Below are 18,892 nucleotides of genomic sequence, written 5' to 3' on the forward strand. Positions count from 1 at the left end.
TTCCGCTGGTTGTAAAGTGGGATTTTTGCCTCACTTTACTTATCTGTTTGACACTACGATTATATCTATTATTCTGATTCATTTATGATTCATTCTTTCTTTATTGGATCTATGGTTTATCTTCCGCACTTTTATTATGATTGTTCATGATTATGTTATTGTTTATGTGGGAGGTTGATCACTCGATACCTGATCTTCGGGCTGTGGATCACACTCTCGGGTATGCCAGATAGGGTACCGGCTGGGAGGGCGTGACAAGATAAGGGTGAAGTACCTTTGAGGGGCTTAAATAGCCTCAAGGTGTGATGCGATGGTTGAAACCCCAAGGTAATCAAGGGACAGGATTGAAGAGATGCTTCGAACTCCTCAAAACGAAGGATCAACAGTCAGGGGATAACGGTGCTTCAAATTCAAAATTCGAAGGCTGATCAAAGTTTCCACGTGGACAGTATTCACCTGATACGAGGATACTGTCAACCGTCGCACCACATGAAGTATTAAACTCCTTGGGAGAAGTGATTGGCATATGAATGCAGGAAAACATTTGGACTTCGCAATAAGTAGAGGAACGGTTGGGAATAAATGTTCAGAGGAAAATGAACACATTTCTCCCGAGTGCATCTCTGTGATATCCCGAACGATATCTCCAGTTAAAGTACAAGTTACTCTGCAAGATTAACTTATATCATTTACGTCTTGACCTAAAGACGATATTTTGGGATATGAGACGAAGAAGCATTAAGGCAATCATTGGAAGAGTTTGAGAAAAGAGATTGATTTCTATTTCATCAATAACGTGGAGGGGGGCCAACCCTTACAAATATATATATATATATATATATATATATATATATATATATATATATATATATATATATATATATATATATATATATATATATATATATATTTTATATATATATATATATATATATATATATATATATATTTTTATATATATATACGTAGGAAATTTGGTTTCCTATGTTTCTTCTTCATTATCAACCAAGGAGTCTTTCTCAGGATCTCTTTCCGAAGTAGGCTGTGAAGGTTCTTCAGGAAGAGGCAGTGAATCAGCAAGATACTCCTCAATATTTGGGTCCGCAGGAATAAGATCCTCCTCTTCCAAAACCCAATCCGGGAAAGCCAACTTAAGCTTCCCGAAGATTTCTTTATGGCACACCTCTTGAAAGGGAGTTGTATCAAAGGCAAGATTGGATTCAAGGATCTTTTCCCAGACGTCATTTTGCCCCTCTCGATAAGCTTGAAGGTTGAAGCGGCCCATCAATTTGGTAAAGGGACGCTGTTCAGATACTTCCGAATGCATTTCCTCCAAAGATATGGCTTGATATGTTCAGGTTCGCTGGGAACTGCCATTTTCGATAGGCACTCATTGTCCAAGGATTTAAGCTCAAGGCTCTCGCCAAAGGCAATAGCCTCCTGTTTATGCTTCCTGGCCTCACGTTCAACGTCGCGTGTACGAACATTGGACGAGTCAAGTTCCTTCCTTAAGGAATTCAGCTCCTCCTTGTGCTTCTCCTTCAGCTCTTTGGCTGCCTTCTTCAGCCGGTCGACTTCGGAATTGGCCTCTGCCAAATTCTGTTCACAGGTCTGCAGCAAGGAGCCATTACGACCAACTCGGCTCAATGCCTCCATGTGTTGATAAAAGCTCAACACAACATTCCTGAGAAGACAGGGAGATTATTAGAAAATCTCAGAAAATGCTACAAAGCGATTGGCAAAGGATCAAGAAAATTAATACCTTGTGGAGTGACTAACAAGAGCGTCATCCTCCAGAGCTTCAAAGGCCTAACGATCGGCAGGCAAAAGACCAAGAGAGCTCCATTCAGCAGCTTTCTCGGGATCCTGAGTTGCCCGATCTGTCTGTGTCAGCATCCATTGAGGGATGAAGATCTCCTTAGAGTCCTTATTCTTTTTGGATTTCTTCGGGACGGAAGCATCGGCTGAGTCATGCTTCCTTTTGGATCGAATGGGAGAGGGGAGGTCTATCTCTTCCACAATTGGTTTTTTCCCTTTCCCCGAAGCATCAGCTACTGGCTTCAGTTTCCTGATACCTTTGTATGAAGAGTCTGGGGGAGGTACAGAAGATACTTGTTTTGCAGTCAAGGCTCGAGGGGACCGCCGTTCAGCAGTCACAACAGCCTTGGCAGCTTTTACCCAAAGACTCTCGAGATCCATTCTTGGAGGCACTACAAAGAAAGGCAAGAGTCAGAGTTAAAAGAATTCTTAGTATCTTTAAGGAAATAAAACATGGCGGATAGAGAGCTCATGTCGAGCCAACCCCCAGTATTGAAGGATGGAGTTGTATTCCATCTCATATCCATGTATCTCTTGATACCATGGAATTGACTTGATCTTCCCGACAGTCGCTCTGTCTTCTTTGGATAAAGGAAGGACCCAGTTAAGGTCAGATTGAGGCGCTTGACAGAAGAAATATCGCTTGCGCCACCCTTTGTGATTAGAAGGGCAAGTTCCTTTGGCAAGAATGCTGCCCCTCCAGTCAAGTTCCACTTTGTTGCGCTTGGGAAGCACAACCCAACCAGGAGGATGGGAGATAGAAAGAATGTGAAAATGTACGAAAAGAGGAAGAGAAGGCGTGATGCCAAGTTCAAAACATAATCCCAAGAAGCCGATGATGAGACGCCAGCTATTGGGAAGAAACATTCTTGGACAGATGTCCCAATGATTTAGAACGGCTGCAAATAAGGGATTGAAGAAAGGAAAGCGAACCCCGATTTCCAGTGCATCTATATATAGGGAAAATTCGCCCAGAAGGGTCGAATCAACTCTCTCATCTGATTTGGGAGCCCTAAGATGGTACAAAGGAGGAAAGCCAAAACCCTGGACAGCTAAAGGAAGATTTTCCTCATTATAGGAGGAAGCTACAGAACCAGGTCCACCGGCGGATTTGATGGATTCTTTTGACAGCCCAGAAGATTCAGCAGTCGCCCTAGGAGTCATGGAAGGTCCAGACTTAGGATGCACAAAAGAAGTCTCAGTTCTTTCTTCTACTCTTTGTTGGCTAACTTCTGCAAAGTCACGCCAAAGAACAGTTAGGGTTTTGTTGTCACTATCCAACTGCTCAGAGGGGAGAGAAACAAAGGCCTCATTGCCACTATCGCTTTTACCAGCGCTTGGCACAGGGGAAACCCTATTATCTTCCATTACTAAAAGGTCTGATGGCAGTTTCTAGAGAAAAAGAAACCTGGAGACATAAAGTAAACTTTGCAAAAAGATCAATAAACTTACTGATTCACTGAGGCAGAGAGCTCGAGAACGAAAGAATCGTTAAGGCGCGAAGAAGACGACGAGGTTTCAAAATTCCAAACAAGAAGAATGAAACCTACAAAGACAACGAACCGCTTTTAAACACCTGCACGGATGTTCGAGGACATGAACAATCGAGATTCATTCGGCATCAACGATCGAGATTTGAAGACGGTTCGAAAGTTTGAACTCACGAATCCAAAACAAGTGTTCAAAAACCGTCGTTTTGATTGCGTGAGCCACGATAGTTTTCAACTGTAGGAGGATGTGTAGTGGCACCCTCACAAAGCTCAAGGAAAAAGCGACACTACCACATTAAATGTGAAATGACGTTTAAAGGATTATGCAAGAAAATTGCTTGACGACAAACCCAGTTAAAAACCAAGCCCTCGGGATCAACCGAACGCTTGGTTTGGGGGGCTCGTGATACAAAGAAAATATGATTGGACTTGGTTCATTCATGGTTCAACCTTCGACTCCGGTCGAGACGAAGGGAATCGACTCATTTCCGAATGAGCCGGGTTCAGGAAGTAGTTTGCTGAGGTAGAAAACTAAATCAGCTACAGGTACACCCTAATCCAATACTTATGGAGGAGGTTAATTAACCTAATGATGACAGGCAGAATTCGGCGGCTGTCACTTATCACTTTTAGAAGGATAACCATCAGATAACAATTGGCTTATCCTAGGAGTCCTCTACTAGTCCAAACTAGTAGAAGTCTATCACTCAACGGATCTATCTGTTGAGATCCAACGACTATCCGAATAAGGCTCATATACATCCAACGAAGAAGATTCGAAGTTACACTCTATATAAACATCGCCTCCCCACAAGGGGAAAGGATCTAAATACACACACTTGAACGTGAACACTCAGATGCTTACTATCTTAATCGTATTCCAGTTATTCATTCCTTAGCTCTGTGTTCTAGCAGAGCTGTTTGTGATTATGTTCATCAAATGACTTAGCCTTCAGAGGTGGACTCCCAACCCCAGCGGTCGGGCCACATCTGACACTTTGTTTTGCAGGTCATTCTCAGGAGATCTAAGGGCTGAGCAGATTTTGGACGCATCAGCATGCTACACAAATCAGTTTAGGTTAAGAAAACAAGTTTCTATAAAGAGAATCATGGAAATGTATAGCTAAGAATCAAAATGAGAGCATAGCATAGGTAGAAATGGAAGGGGCTTATGCATTAGGAAGGAAAGAGCACATGAAGTGGTGGTTGCAAGGTTGCAGCACCAACTTCATGGTTTCAATAGCAAGTAAGAGAAGGGATTAGAGTAGAATAGAGAGTGAGAGAGAGAACACATACCTTGGAGATGATTTTGGGGATGAGAGGCAATGATTGGCAATGATTGATGCAAGATTCCTTCAGCACTACCAAGGGAATGTCTTGGGAAGCTCCCTCCACATTCTCAGGAGTCTAAATGAGTGGAATAGGGTTCAAGTCACAAGGTTCACTTAAGTAGAGAGTGGAATATCCAAAAAGCATCAAATTCTCAAATTTGGAATCCCTTTGGTCGACCAAGCTAGTACAACAAGCTTGATACAAGGAATTGAAAGGCCAGAACAACTCAAATTCAAGTGGGTTTTCTCCTACAAGTCAACCAACAAGTCTAGATTAGAGAATTACCTTCGAATCAAGTCCAGGAGTGCATCAAGTACTTTAACTAAGCTCCCCCCTTCTAGGTGCAGCTTCTCACTAAACACTGACAGTGCATCCAAGTAAGGGGCACCATCATCTATGTCCATGGGCTCGGAATCAAACACCATGTCTTCAACAGATATGGCCCACAGATCTTCTTCTTCCACTCCGGGTCTTCGGACCTACAAACATCAAGGATTCCAGGTCAGGGTCAAGGTTAGGATAGGGCTGGATTTCACACCTTAGACTATGCCATGAAGAGGACACCCAATGATGCTACTTTAGCTTGTTCCTTAGGATTAAGGATGATGCGGTCTCACAGGGCAAGACTTGGAAAGTAGTTGGGATAATCTAAACGGCATGAGTGCTTTGGGAAAACTTTTCATTCTGTAGCCTACAGTGTCACATCCACCCAGCCGGTACCCTATCTGGCATACCCGGGATGTGATCCACAGCCCCAAAGATCCATAGTTCAAAGACCACATCAGCCACATCGACAATAACACAATCATGAACAATCAATATTAAGCTACAATCAATAAAATAGAATTCAGGAATGAGATATCAAGGATAATCGAGTACCAGAAATAAATATCAAATCAGATAAATTAAGAAGGCAGTGGGCGGAATCCACTCCTTCACCAAGCGGAAGTGAGGTCAAAATTTAGGTAAGTACAAGTCTCAAGTTATGAAGATAAGTTAAAGTTATTACAATTCTTCTAAGTTTAATTGTCACAAAAAAGGGGGTAACTACTCATAAGTCTCCTCCACAATAGATATGTCCTCTTCAAAGGTGAGGACCATGGAGATCCAACATGACTGCTCCCATACAACTCCAGGGCTAACCCTGGTACGCCGGGTGATCTTTTTCGGTACGGTCACCAAAGTCTTCAATGTAGCTAGTCTCCGGATAGTAGTATGAGGTATCCGAGTCCGCCTCAGGGAGTGTGCCATCAGAGTAATCACCTGTAGAATAGCCTAACAAAATATTGCAACAGAAAAGGAATGAGTTCAAAAGAACTCAGCAAGGAAGTTATTCCACCACACATAAACCACAAGATAATCATAACATGATGCAGATGATATGAGGCATATAATGCAATATGATTTTATTCTAAGTATGCTGGTCATCTATGGTAGACATGCTTTAAGTCATAGCACCATACTTCTTTAGGTAGTCTCAGTCACTCATCACCGGGGGGAATTGGGTCCTGCATCCCTCTCGGACAAATCCATGGTTGGGGGTTTCGGTCACCACTCTCTCACATCACCGTTTGGTTTAAGTATTGGCGCATGTCAAGGTATAGCCTAGCCCAATGCAAGTCATCTACTTAATCATATCATGTCAGTTCCAGATACGTCCATTCCTCCCCTCTCGGGATCCTTTCCGATATCCTTCACAGTAGAGTCACGGATATTACTCACCGGACTCATCAACCCTATTGGTCATCCACAAATGGTAAACGGGAAGCTCTCACGTCCCTCTCACGGATCATTTCACCGGTCTTGAGTGCCTGTGAGCCCAAGTCTAGCCATTTGCAACCCTACCAATAAATGGCCCCTTTCGGGTAACCGTAATGCAATTTATGTCCTCTCACAGAGTGGATACCGGTCTTGAGCGCCCACAAATCCACACTACTACCACAGGTTGTTCGGTCTCAATGCCCTTCCGAATCGGGTCTGATATGATAGGGACATCCTAGCCATACATCTAGACAAGTCCTATGTATGTCATTCAATAACCCGGGAAGCGTCGATGGACACCTTCGGAGAACATCCCATACTATTCCCTCCGATGTCCAAGGACAGAAGCACCAGTAGGGTACCCCTCAATCCCAAGTTATACTTAAGCAATCACATGCCCAAGTTCATCATATCAGTTCACAAGATACAACATCATAATAAACATTCAATTCATGACATTGACATAAGTCATCATATATTGAAATTGATAAACATGATAAGACATTGAAATAACATAATGTAAACACAAAGCTACTATTGAAAGACATATGTAGCAAGTCTAACATGATAAGAATATGAAATAGAAACTATATTTACTAAGTTAGAAATACCAAGTCAAGATTCCATATCTTAGGTAATTATATCGATAACTATCCTTACCTTGAATCGGAGAAGAGAATGGTCCAAGATCACAAGCAAGTGGCCCAAATAGCCTTAAAGTCCTAAACAAGCATATATGAAAGGTTAGAGAAGAAATCAGAACAATTGGAGATCAAACGAATCAGAACTAGGCAAAAGTTGTTGACAGCAACTCTATTGGTCGATACATTTGGTCGATAGTATCGACCAAATCAATTTTCGGACAGCAAGCTGGCTTTTTGGATTCTTGCCCCGATTTGGTCTTCCGGGTCTCAGATCAACACGAAACTTGGAGGATAGTCTAAGCACAACATAGGGGCACTAATTATCAAGAAATCATCATAATCCAATGGTCCATTTGGAAATCCCCAAATTGACATATCAAGGTTAAGAGTTGTAGATCATGGCATTGGCTACATCTTAATGCAAATTGGGGGAAAACATGGGGGATTAGGTAGGGAATCATTTAGAAGTAACATTGAACTCATATGCAAGGTATAGATTAGGTTAATCATAAGGTTCATCTCAGTTTTGGTAAATAAAGCAAGTTGGTAAGCAATAAATCATGGAAATGTGTAGTTAATGATCATGAGATGAATCAATCATAGTCATATCGGTGAAAACATCATTGTATGAGGTTTAGAAGGTTCATGGCAAGGTGTTTGCAAGGTTGCAGCACCTTGGCCATGGTCCCAACAGTGAAATAGAGAAAAGATGAGTGAGAAAGTGATTAGGAGAGAGTCATACCTTTAAAGTGGAACAAGAAAGTAGGAATGAGTGGTTGGCAATGATTGATGAAGAAGATGCTTCACCACTACCAAGGAGGAGTTCTTGAGAGGCTCTCCCACGTTCCCAGATGTTAAAAATGCGAGTATAGGGCTCCAGTCTTGAGGAATAAATAAATAGAAAAGAATATTCCAAGAATCTTTAAATCTGGGTTCAGCAAACCTGTTGGTCGATAGTATCGACCAATAGTATCGACCAAAACATGTTTCTGCAGAATTTTACAGAATAGTTCAGCAACTTTAGGTGCAGACTTGGAGGGCTATACAAAGTCAAATTGCATGGGGTTTTCTCCTACAGTTCACTCAAGAGGTCTAGTTTTAGGGAATACCTTCGGATTATGCACAGGAGTCCGTTTGATATTTCAACTGTCTCACTCTTCATCAGTGTGCAAATTCTAACTTAACACTGCTAATGTGCTCAAGGAAGGAGCAGCATCATCAATGTCCATAAACTGGAGTTCCGACATTATGTCATCAACCAGTAGGGCCCATAAGTCCCTCCTACCACCACTTCGGGTCTTTGGACCTACAAACACAACAATGACCGGTTCGGGTCAAGGTTAGGTAAAAGCTGGATTTTACATACAGTGATGTGACTCATTGCCCAGGCGACTTTTCATGTTGACAAAGTCATGAATACATCATATGAGTTGGTTCACAATGCTCATTATGAGGGATGAAAAGTGTGGAACTAGGTATAGTTGAATTGTTTAGGGTATAAGGAGATAATTCCAAGTGACTTGCTATGTTGATCAAATGGAGACTTGATATAGCACTTCTGCCCTAGATATATCTCTTTAAGTTGCATATTCCATTTTCACATTGAAAGGATTTGAGTTGGCGAGAGTATTTATTTGTATAGTTCTGCCACCTTGTGGCGAGTGAGAGATGTTAATGGTAGTGGGTGAGACCCACTACACTTTGTGCCCAAGGTGGGGGCAAAGCAGTTGCGTATTCCTAGGTAACCACTCCTATATGTGGTTGAGTCTAAGGACTCTAATATTGCTTTCCCTCACTTAGTTGATTCTAAGTGAAACTCTAATTAACGAATTAGAGTTGATGAAAAATATTACAAATAGAGGGATGGAATACGAAACTAACTACTGAGAAAATTCATATACTCTCATTTGCTTTCTATGTGATTTTTTTTTGGCGGGGGGGGGGTAAAAAAAAAAAACCCCACCCCCCCCCCCAAGGGGGGGCCCCCATGGGGGGGGGGGAAAAAAACCAAAAAAAAAAAAAAAAAAAAAAAAAAAAAAAAAAAGGGGGGGGGAAAAAAACCCCCCCCCAAAAAAAAAAAAAAACAAAACAACCCCCCGCGCGCAAAAAACCCCCCCCCCACCACACTAAAATGTAGTACCACCCCCCCCCCCCCCCCCCGGCCGCCTCCACCCCCACACAAAAAAAAAAATTAAGACTTTGCATCTACCTCCCCTGTACTATGAAAAAAGTCAATTTAAGGACAAAGTATCACTTTTATGACAAATTTGCCCTTTATTTTTTTTAATTTGAATTTTTACATAATTTAAAAACTTGAGGATTCAGATCGAAGAATAATTTAAAAACTTGAGGATCCAGATCAAAGAAATTCCCTTTATTTTAAATTTCTTCAATAGTAGTCGTGCTTCAGGATTCAAACGCATTTTCAGTGGAAATTCCAAGCTTCAAATGCATCTTCCTGTATGGACCTGAAAAAACAGCATATTCCCCATTTGAGTTCTAACTGAGCAAATCTGGAAGCAAACTAATTAGAAAAAGGAAAGAGAAACCAAAAAGAACTTCCTATTTCTTACCGTTTGAAGATTTTCTAACGCTCTTTTGTAATCAATGGACAATTATTTGAGCAGGTTAATGGCTTCTGGGATTTACATGTTGTGTTGGCTAATACTTTATGCCCTTGTCGATTAGTTGTTCTTTGTTGAACGACTCCAAAAGCCTCTTGGGCAATTTGCTATGGAACCTTTTGCTTTTTCACCATCGATGGAGAGGAAGAGAATCAGAGATGTAGAATAAGGGGAAACCATGAATTTTTCTAACCAATCACGATTGCAAACGTTGGCCGCTACACAGAGGGAAAGATCGGCCACTACACAGAGGGAAAGATCCAGAATTTTTAGGGTTTATAATTTGTGTACTTTCCCTTGCAAACGTAGGCCGCTACACAGAGGGAAAGATCAAGATTTTTTAGGGAAAGATCAAGAATTTTTAGGGTTTACAATTTGTGTACTTTCCCTTGCAAACGTCGGCCGCTACACAGAGGGAAAGATCAAGATTTTTTAGGGTTTACAATGTGTACTTTCCCCCGTAATAAACATTAGCAATGGTAGAACCAGAAAAAAAAAAGAAAATAAACATGGAGATTATGTATGTAAAAATTTTTAATTAAAAAAGGGCAAATTGGTCATAAAATGATAATCTGTCCTTAAATTGACTTTTTCTATAGTACAAGAGAGGCAGATGCAAAGTCTCAGTTATTTTGGACTAAAAATGACATAGAGCAAACCTCAGGGGGGGGGGAGAAAAAAAACCCTTTTTTTTTTTTTTTTTTTTTTTGTGGTGGGATTTTTTTTTTTTTTTTTTTTTTAAAAAAAAAAAAAAAAAAGGGGGGGGAAAAAAAAAAGTGGTGGGGGGGGGGGTGGGGGGGTTGGGTTTGTGTTAAAAAAAAAAAAACAAAACACTTAAGTAATCACTTCCCATCAGTTTCTATGTTACGCTTTGACCTAAGGTTGCCTTTACACGAAAAAGATGGTAACTCGTTTTTTCACTTAACAACAAATCCTTTTATTGTCATTACCAATTCTTCTCTCTATGTCTTCACAACCCAAGCCTAATAAACGAGAAGACCCACCAAGCACAGCTCATCTCTCTCTATCACTCGTGACTGAAACAGATAAACACAGTGATTAAGCAGGAGAGAATAGATGACAAAGGAAGGAAGGAAAAAGTGGAACCTAAAAGTGAATCAAGGTGACCTGCGTTCAAGAATGGTGATATTTGTTCTTTGCCTCTTTATACTCCCTGCAGACGAATCATCAGCAGTTGTCCTCTCCATGACCGCTTTCAAACCTTCTTTAATTGAACTAATGGAGCAGTGTTGTTGTCGTTGCGGATTATTATTTTTATTATTCGAGTCATCGTCCCCAGTGATGAACAACACGTTCCTCACTCGTCCACCTAGTGTTGTAATCTCCGCTTTCAAAGTTCGTAACTTGAGAGCTTTCAATGTCTTGATAAGGTCAGGCAAAAGCTCGGGCCTGTCTTCACAGCACAACGAAGCTTTGATTACGAATTTTCCTTCCTCTTCTGATTCATCCACGCTAAGTTCGTCTACCTCAGTGGGGACCGGACCTGCTTGTTCGATTTTAGTGGTCTGACGTTTCAGTTCCTTTACATGTTGGATCACTTCCGCTAGCAATGACGCTTTGTCCGTCTGTAACAAAATTTCACAGCATAAAACCAAAATGTTATAAGTGAGTTGCTTTTGTATTTAAACTTCCTCATCGGTACCTAGACTGAAAATAGATAGGTAGACACACCAAAACAGATAAGATGAACAACAGATTCACCAATTGCATATTGTAGTTTGCGATCTGAGAGAAATCCGTCGAGAAAGCATAGATTCTGTGTTCCTCTGTGTGCGTGTGTGTTTGAGTGGATGGTATTCTCTTATTCACCATCAACTTGCTTTATCAGTTGTTCGAATCTGTAATGATCAGCACCTCTTAACGAAGAGGATGAAGAGGTTCGAGATTTGGTCGTTGATGGTATATGTAATATCTCTATCATAAATATGAAAAGATCTCTTAGACAAAAAAAACTTACTTTAGTCGTGTTGGGTAGCAGACTACGTAATTTAGCAAGATGGTTGTTGATTCGCTCTCTTCTTCTTCGCTCAGCCTCGCTGTGGCTCTTAGAAGCTGCAAGTGCCTTCGCGTCGATCATCTCCTGTGCTGTCATATTACCAAACTCAGCTTGAAACCCAAACTGAGAAGCGCTTTGACAAAGACCATCATGGCCGCCATGCTGGTCTGATAGGGTTCGGGGATTATCAGAACCTCTTCTGTTGAATAAAGCAGCGAAGGGTGATACAGGAGGAGGAGGACGTGGTAATGGACCAAGAAACGAGTCATGGTCTAGGATCGAGTTTGTGGAGAAAGAAACTGGGTTGAATGCGTGAATCGGAGGTAGAGACAACTGAATTGGTGGAGGAGCATCAGGGAAAGCTAAACCTCCTCTACTCCCTCCTCCACATACGTCACTAATGAATGCTTGATGTTGCTGTCGAACAAATAACTGTTCTTGGTAAGTCTGAATATTGAGAATCTGGGAACGATCGCCTTGATCTTCTTCTTTCGCGGCATACATCTCTTCTCTTTGATGCTCTATATCAACCTGTCGATCTAGATGAAACCGGAAAAGGGTCGCTCTGGATGTGAAGATAAGTCTGCAAACTGAGTTTTATATTTTTTGGATCCTCTTCTTTCTATCTGAAAGTAGGAATCAGTTGAGAAATCAGTTTTGGTCTCACTGGACACAGAGAAAAAGTTCAAAGAGAAAACTATGAACCATGAAAAAGAGAATAGGAGATGAAGAGAGAAACTGAGAAAGACTTTGATTCAGGGAAGTTAATGGGCTAGTTAGGTGTCCCTGGCTTCTCTCTTATATAGTCCCTTCTGTACTCAGAAGAAATAAAAAAAATAAAAATAAAAATAAAAATGAAAAGCTAAGCTTTGGACTTCTTTTCGCTTTCCCATTGTATGATTCTTTGTATATCTGCTGCCAAATCCTTAGCGTTTAATTCTCTTTTCTGTCCCATCGACCGTGAATTGACCAACCCTCCCCACTCTCCACATTTGTCGTTCTGGAAGTCAATACAGTCTATGATGACTGAGAAGTAACCTACAATACAATACTAGTTGATATCTATTTATATTGAATACAATCATATAATATTCAATATGTCTCTCTATTAAATTTTACTAAATTTTTTTTAGTATTACAAATGAATAATATTTTATTCAAAATAAGCTAGAGAAAACCTGATGCCACCAAGACATCTTGAGAGCTTGACGCTAGAAAGTCAACAAGGAAATTATCACTTCTGCTAACAAAATAGTAGAAACTCAATGAGAAAAACATAGCCAAGGACCAGATCTCTACAATGGCTGCCGCACACCAACCCACAGAATTTGGGGAAGAGTTCAAGGCTTTCATTAGCTCTAGATAGTCTGAGTAAATAACCAATTTCTGTAAACCACGGCTCCTAGCTAGTAACATACCATCCCTAAGAGCTTTTGCTTCCAGTGATACACCCGCGGGCCCCTTCAAGTGAAGAAGAGAATAAGAATCCATCAACATTGATATTATAAATATTGGATAGAAGATCCAACTGTCGGGTTATAAAAAACCCACCAAATAGAGCAATCAACAAATAAAAGAAAAGAAGAACACAAGAATTTACGTGGAAAACCCTTAAAGAGAAAATATCACGGGCAAGAGAGAAAACTCCACTGTAGATAAAGAATTATACAAGAGGAAGATTCTTTGAGATAAATTACATGTAGAGAGGGAGGCATCCTTTTTTACCCTCTCCCCATCCCCACTTCTTCCACATCATCTGATGTGGGACTAAAAACTTCAACAATCTCCCACTTGGAGATTAGATTGAGAACCAATCAATCTCCACACCATTCTCTATCTTAACACCACCATGCTGCCTACGTCATATAAGGATCTGCATCAAATGAACTTGCCAGTGTTGATTGCCTTTGTCAATGCATCTGCAAAGTTTTCTTTCGTGTGGATTTTTTGTATATTCATCCTTCCGTCTTCCATCACTTCACGAACAAAATGATATTGTACTTTTATGTGTTTTGTCCTGGAATGAAAAGTTGGATTCCTTGCAATGTGCAAGGCACTCTGACTTTCACAATACAAGAGAATCTTCTCTTGTTTATGCCCAAGTTCTTCCATGAATCTTCTTATCCATATTGCTTTTTTACAAGCTTGTGTAGCTGCCATATACTCAGCCTCTATTATAGACAATGTCACACCCCACCCAGCCGGATCCGGTCATACCCGAATACCCGTGGGGGTGATACACCGCAAGATCTAGGTTCAGGGACAATTCCATACAATACATGATAAAGTAAATTTAAATGGACCAGAGATAAATCAGTTCAAGTATTTAATAATCAAAAATGAAAAGAAAGGATAACAATATTCAAAATCCTTTCAAAACTGAACATCAGAGTTATACGAAAAGAAAGAATATATAATGTTGCAGCGGAAATAATCTAAAGAATTCTAAGGAAAAGACTCTCCATAAGAGCAGTCTTGGCAGGAACAGGAAGAGTCATGAGCCTCCACTTCGTCTCCAATTTCACCGTCTGGGTAACCACCTGATAAGGGATCCTCAACGAAAAAGGGGTCCTCATGACCTGTAGAACAGTCTAAAGAAATAACAAAATAAAGGAATGAGTTCATAGAACTCAGTGAGGTAACACAATCACATCATATCTTCATACAATTCCAATTTCAACATTCATAAGACAAACATGTATTTAATAATATAAATAAACAAATGCAAAGTGATGATATGAGATTCCTAACTCTATAATGTAGTCTCTAAAGTAGACACGCATTAAGTCAAACACCAGTCTTCTTTGGGCAGTCTCATCACTCTTCCCTCACGGCACTTAAGCACGTCTGTTGGGTTCTCCGCGGTTGTTGGGTAAAGTCTCATCGAGCCATGGTTGGGGATTAAGTCACCACTCTCTCACATCACCATTGGCATAAGATCTGGCGCGTGTCAGGGACAAACCTAAGCCCAGTGCAGGGTCATACGAGTCTCGTACTACAATGGTCCGGATATCTCCCCTCACGCCTAGTGCTCTGTTGGTTCAATACCTTCCCACCTATGAATGTAATCCTCAACGGGAGGCATCCGTTGGATTACATTCATTAACCCGATGATCATCCACATATAATAGACAGGATGATCTCCATGTCCTCTCACGGGTCGTTTCACCGGTCTTGAGTGCCCATGAGCCCTTATCTCGTTATATGCAACCCACCCTACCTCTCAATGATGATAGTGGGCCTGCTTCGATACGGGACCCAGCCACTACCATCACGGGTTAACCGGCTTCAATACCCCTGCCGGAAGAGTAGTAGTACTCAAGAGGTCACCTAGCCCAACACTTCTAGACATGCCCTAAATATGCCAACCAGTAGTTAGGGAAAGCGCCAAGGGCACCATAGGAATGCGTCCCATACCGCCTCCTCTGGTATCCTATGGCAGAAATGCCAAAAGGGCATTCCCCATTCTCCAACCACAACTAAGCAATCATATAACTAGGGCGATGGGCGAACCCACAACCCAAACAGATAATACAAGGTAGAAGAAATAATAATATTTCTCTTCTCCCTTCACATACATTCACATTCCATATCATAACAACATTAATATATTTCACAGCAAGAAGCAACATCATAAGTAATAATGATAAACATATATTATGACAATTCATATTTATCAAAAGATATAAAACAACAACAATCAATTCAATATAATGGGTTGGTTATTCCTCACCTTTTACTTTGGTATTTCTCCACAGATCAATATCTCTTCCCACAAGGAAATAAACTTTGGGTAATTTATCCTAATCATGCAAAAGGATTAACCAAATAAAAATAAGAATTTATTTGGGTTTAGTAAAATATGTAAAAATATTCCCGTAACAACCCCAAATAGAACTCTAGGTTTTAACTCACCCTTTTAACCTAAATCGGCTAAAAGTTATAATTTTGTCTTTAATTGAAGTCGAAATGAAATGAAATTGTGGGGAAAAATTAATTGGAAATAAAGAGATCACAAGGGTGTTCTCAATTTAATTTAATTTGACCTAAATCAAAGTGCCCCAAATTGGCTCTCATAAATCACCCGTGGGTAACCTAGAGAGTCAAAATGAATCACCCTTATCATGGGATTGCACCAATAACTCATTTATTAGAAAGCGACATTAAAATGAAAATTGAGAAATAAGCTATCAACCTAAACATGCTTCCCTTTCAAGATTCCTCAAAAGGGAAGGAGAGAAAATACTCACAAAATTGTGAGTAAGAGAAGGATTAAATAAAACTAACCTTTCTTGAAATTTTCTTGAAGATTCGAATCACAGAATGCCTCCGGAAGAATGGAAATCGCCCCCTCTTTCGTTTCTCCTCTTCCCGCAGCCTCAAAGTCGTTCTTGTAAAATAAAAAGCGGCTACGGATGAGTTAAAACATAAAATAGGGTTTAAGAATCCGAAATTCCGTTTTTGCCCCTAAAAAGAAAATAGGGTGGGGGATTGGTTCACCCAACCGGCCCAACTTTCCGTCCATGGTTGGACCCCCAAACGGACTCGGAATTCAGTGAATTTTAGCTCGTTGGAAAGGTATTTCGACGATCTTCGATTTGATACCTTATTTGTCTCCATTGGATTATCCATCGCCGATTTACGAATATGCCAAAACCGCCTTTTAACACCATCGTGATGAATCTTCTCTCTTCTTTTAAACTCCATGAGAGTTATCAAATCATCACTAGGTTCATCCACGATCATTTGGTCCTCCTCCGAACCTTCGGGCTCAACTCGAATGGTCCACAGTTGTTGCCGACTCAAGGCCCGGGTTCGCGGTCCTGAAACCATAGGTTAACGGGTTAGAAATCCGGGGGATTTCACAGACAATGCTACAACTGTTTGTAGTTTAGATACCCAGCTCATAGCTCCTCCTACAATTGTAAACACATAGCCAGCAGTGGATCTCCTTTTATCAAGATCACTTGCAAAATCAGAATCAACATATCCTCTGACAGTAAATTCAGATCCTCCATAACATAGAGCAGCATCCAAGGTTCCTTTAATATATTTTAGGATCCTCTTCACAGTAATCCAATGCTCTTGTCCTGAATTCGCTATGTGCTGACTAACCACTCCCACTGCATGTGCAATGTCCGGTCTTGTACATATCATAGCGAACATTAGACTCCCCACTGCTGATGTGTATGGTACTCGAGACATCTCCTTCCTCTCTGCTTCATTACTAGGATACATACTTGAGGATAACTTGAAATTAACAGGAAGCGGGGTAGAAATTGGCTTACAGTCTTGCATATTGAAGCGGCACAAGATTTTCTATAAGTAACTCTTCTGAGATAGCCATATCTTCCTGTTATTTCTGTCTTGGTGAATTTGCATCCCTATAATCATGTTTGCGAGTCCCAAATCCTTCATTTCAAATTCCCTAGCCAACTGAGCCTTTAATTCTACGATATGATTTTTGTTAGGGCCTCATACCAACATATCATCAACATACAACAGCAAAATAATTAAATCATTAACACCAAACCTATTGTAATACACACAAGGGTCTGAAGCAAGTCTGTTGTATCCAAGGCTCAATATGGAGGAATCAAATCTCTTATACCAACATCTTGGCGCCTATTTTAAACCGTATAGAGATTTGTTCAACCTGCAAACCAAGTTCCTCTTTTCTGGTTCTTCAAAACTTTCTGGTTCGAGCATATATATTTCCTCTTCAAGATCTCCATGAAGAAATGCAGTTTTTACATATAACTGCTCAAGATGTAGATCAAAAGTAGCACAAAATGCCAGAACTATCCGAACAGTAGTAAGTCAAACCACTGGTGAAAAGATTTATGTAAAATCAACACCTTCTTTCTGAGCATATCCTTTAATCACCAATCTTGCACGATACCGCTCTACCTAATCATCACTGTTTCCTATGATCTTGTAAACCCATTTGTTACCAATGGGCTTCCTTCCGTGCGGTAAAGGTACAAGCTCCCACGTCTTATTCTTATGAAGAGTTTATATTTCTTCCTGCATAGCTACCATCCAAAGTGACGCTTTTGAGCTATCAATCGCTTCTTTGAATGTTGATGGCTCACCGTCTTCTGTTAGAAAGACAGTATGCAAACTTTCCCTCCATAATATAATCGACTGTCAGGCTGGTGTGTGTCTTTCACGAGTTGACCGTCGAACTTCTACAGTTTTAGACTCGACTGGTACTTGTTCCTCGTTTTCTGATTTTGCTCCAGAAGAATCTTCTGGTTCGGACTTCTCTTCCTCCTGAATTGTTGTACTCTCCAGAATTCCTATTGAAGTGCTACTCACATCTTCCTTCTGCAGCTTATTTTTTGCAAAAATGACGTCCCTGCTGATGACGACCTTGTGGGCAGTGGGATCCCATAGTCGATACCCCTTGACTCCATCAACATATCCCAAGAATCTGCACTTTATGGATTTTGGATCCAATTTCAAAATTTCTTGGGAATGGTACATCGCATACACAAGACTCCCAAATGTGTGTAGGCGTGAATAATCAACTGGCTTGCCAGTCCACATCTCCATCGGTGTCTTCAGATCAATTGATCTTGATAATGATCGATTAATCACATAGCAAGCAGTGTTTACGGCTTCGCCCCAAAAGGACTCAGCCATACTTGCAGTTCTTAGCATGACTCTCGTTCTTTCGAGTAGAGTTCTATTCATCCGCTCCACTACTCCATTCTATTGAGGAGTGTAAACCACTGTGAGTTTCTCTTGATGCCTTCTTGATTACAAAATTCAACAAAGTCATCCCTTGTATATTCTCCACCATTGTCTGTCCTGAAGCACTTGATTTTCTTCTCTTCTAATATGTTCCACCTCTACTATACCATGTTTCACTTCGTGGAGATATATATGGTTTATATGCTAAATATCTCATTGGTGACTCTCCCAAGTCATGTGATCCCTTGAATGACCGAAGGTGATATGGATTCTTAAAAGCATGGTGAGGGTTAAAAGCATTGTGAGTAGATCTTCCTTGCAATTGTGGGTCTCCGTAGTTAATGCCATTGAGTGAGCCTTTTGGGTTCTCACTAGGTTAACATTGCACAATTGGGGCTTAAGGACAAAGGCCACAACAACGTTTGGATAGATAGTTATTTGAGAGCCATGTTACAGGTGTAGGATATGTCTTGGGCTACTTCTTGGGAGATGTGTTGTTGCCTTGAG

At 40.7% G+C, this 18,892-nt stretch overlaps 2 protein-coding genes across 2 annotated transcripts; both read right to left on the minus strand.

Moving 5' to 3' along the window:
- Window positions 1–10,521: 10,521 nt before the first annotated feature.
- Window positions 10,522–12,441, minus strand: LOC149029139 (transcription factor bHLH30-like). The gene is made up of 3 exons (XM_089150010.1): window positions 11,648–12,441; window positions 10,798–11,255; window positions 10,522–10,706 (listed from the first exon to the last, which is right to left on the minus strand). Exons 1-3 carry the CDS (start codon window positions 12,188–12,190, stop codon window positions 10,697–10,699), a joined length of 1,011 nt encoding a protein of 336 aa, XP_089006136.1. The 5' UTR covers window positions 12,191–12,441; the 3' UTR covers window positions 10,522–10,696.
- Window positions 12,442–14,076: 1,635 nt separating this feature from the next.
- Window positions 14,077–16,487, minus strand: LOC149029140 (uncharacterized). The gene is made up of 4 exons (XM_089150022.1): window positions 16,292–16,487; window positions 15,974–16,076; window positions 15,420–15,489; window positions 14,077–14,277 (listed from the first exon to the last, which is right to left on the minus strand). Exons 1-4 carry the CDS (start codon window positions 16,357–16,359, stop codon window positions 14,132–14,134), a joined length of 387 nt encoding a protein of 128 aa, XP_089006148.1. The 5' UTR covers window positions 16,360–16,487; the 3' UTR covers window positions 14,077–14,131.
- Between the last annotated feature and the right edge of the window lie 2,405 nt (window positions 16,488–18,892).

This window comes from Hakea prostrata, chromosome 1, assembly GCF_041222555.1.
Source record: "Hakea prostrata isolate BN-2017 chromosome 1, UWA_Hpros_2, whole genome shotgun sequence".
Taxonomy (NCBI): Eukaryota; Viridiplantae; Streptophyta; class Magnoliopsida; order Proteales; family Proteaceae; genus Hakea; species Hakea prostrata.

Bases quoted from the DNA above. Each gene is read 5' to 3' on its own strand.
- LOC149029139 (XM_089150010.1), bottom strand. From the start codon at position 12,190: ATGTATGCCGCGAAAGAAGAAGATCAAGGCGATCGTTCCCAGATTCTC. The intron at 11,256-11,647 runs GTAAGTTTTTTT...ATTTTGTTACAG, and splicing joins TGCTACCCAACACGACTAAA to ACGGACAAAGCGTCATTGCT.
- LOC149029140 (XM_089150022.1), bottom strand. From the start codon at position 16,359: ATGGTGTTAAAAGGCGGTTTTGGCATATTCGTAAATCGGCGATGGATA. The intron at 16,077-16,291 runs GTATCAAATCGA...TTATTTTACAAG, and splicing joins ATCCAATGGAGACAAATAAG to AACGACTTTGAGGCTGCGGG. The intron at 15,490-15,973 runs GTTAGTTTTATT...TTGCATGATTAG, and splicing joins TCAAGAAAATTTCAAGAAAG to GATAAATTACCCAAAGTTTA.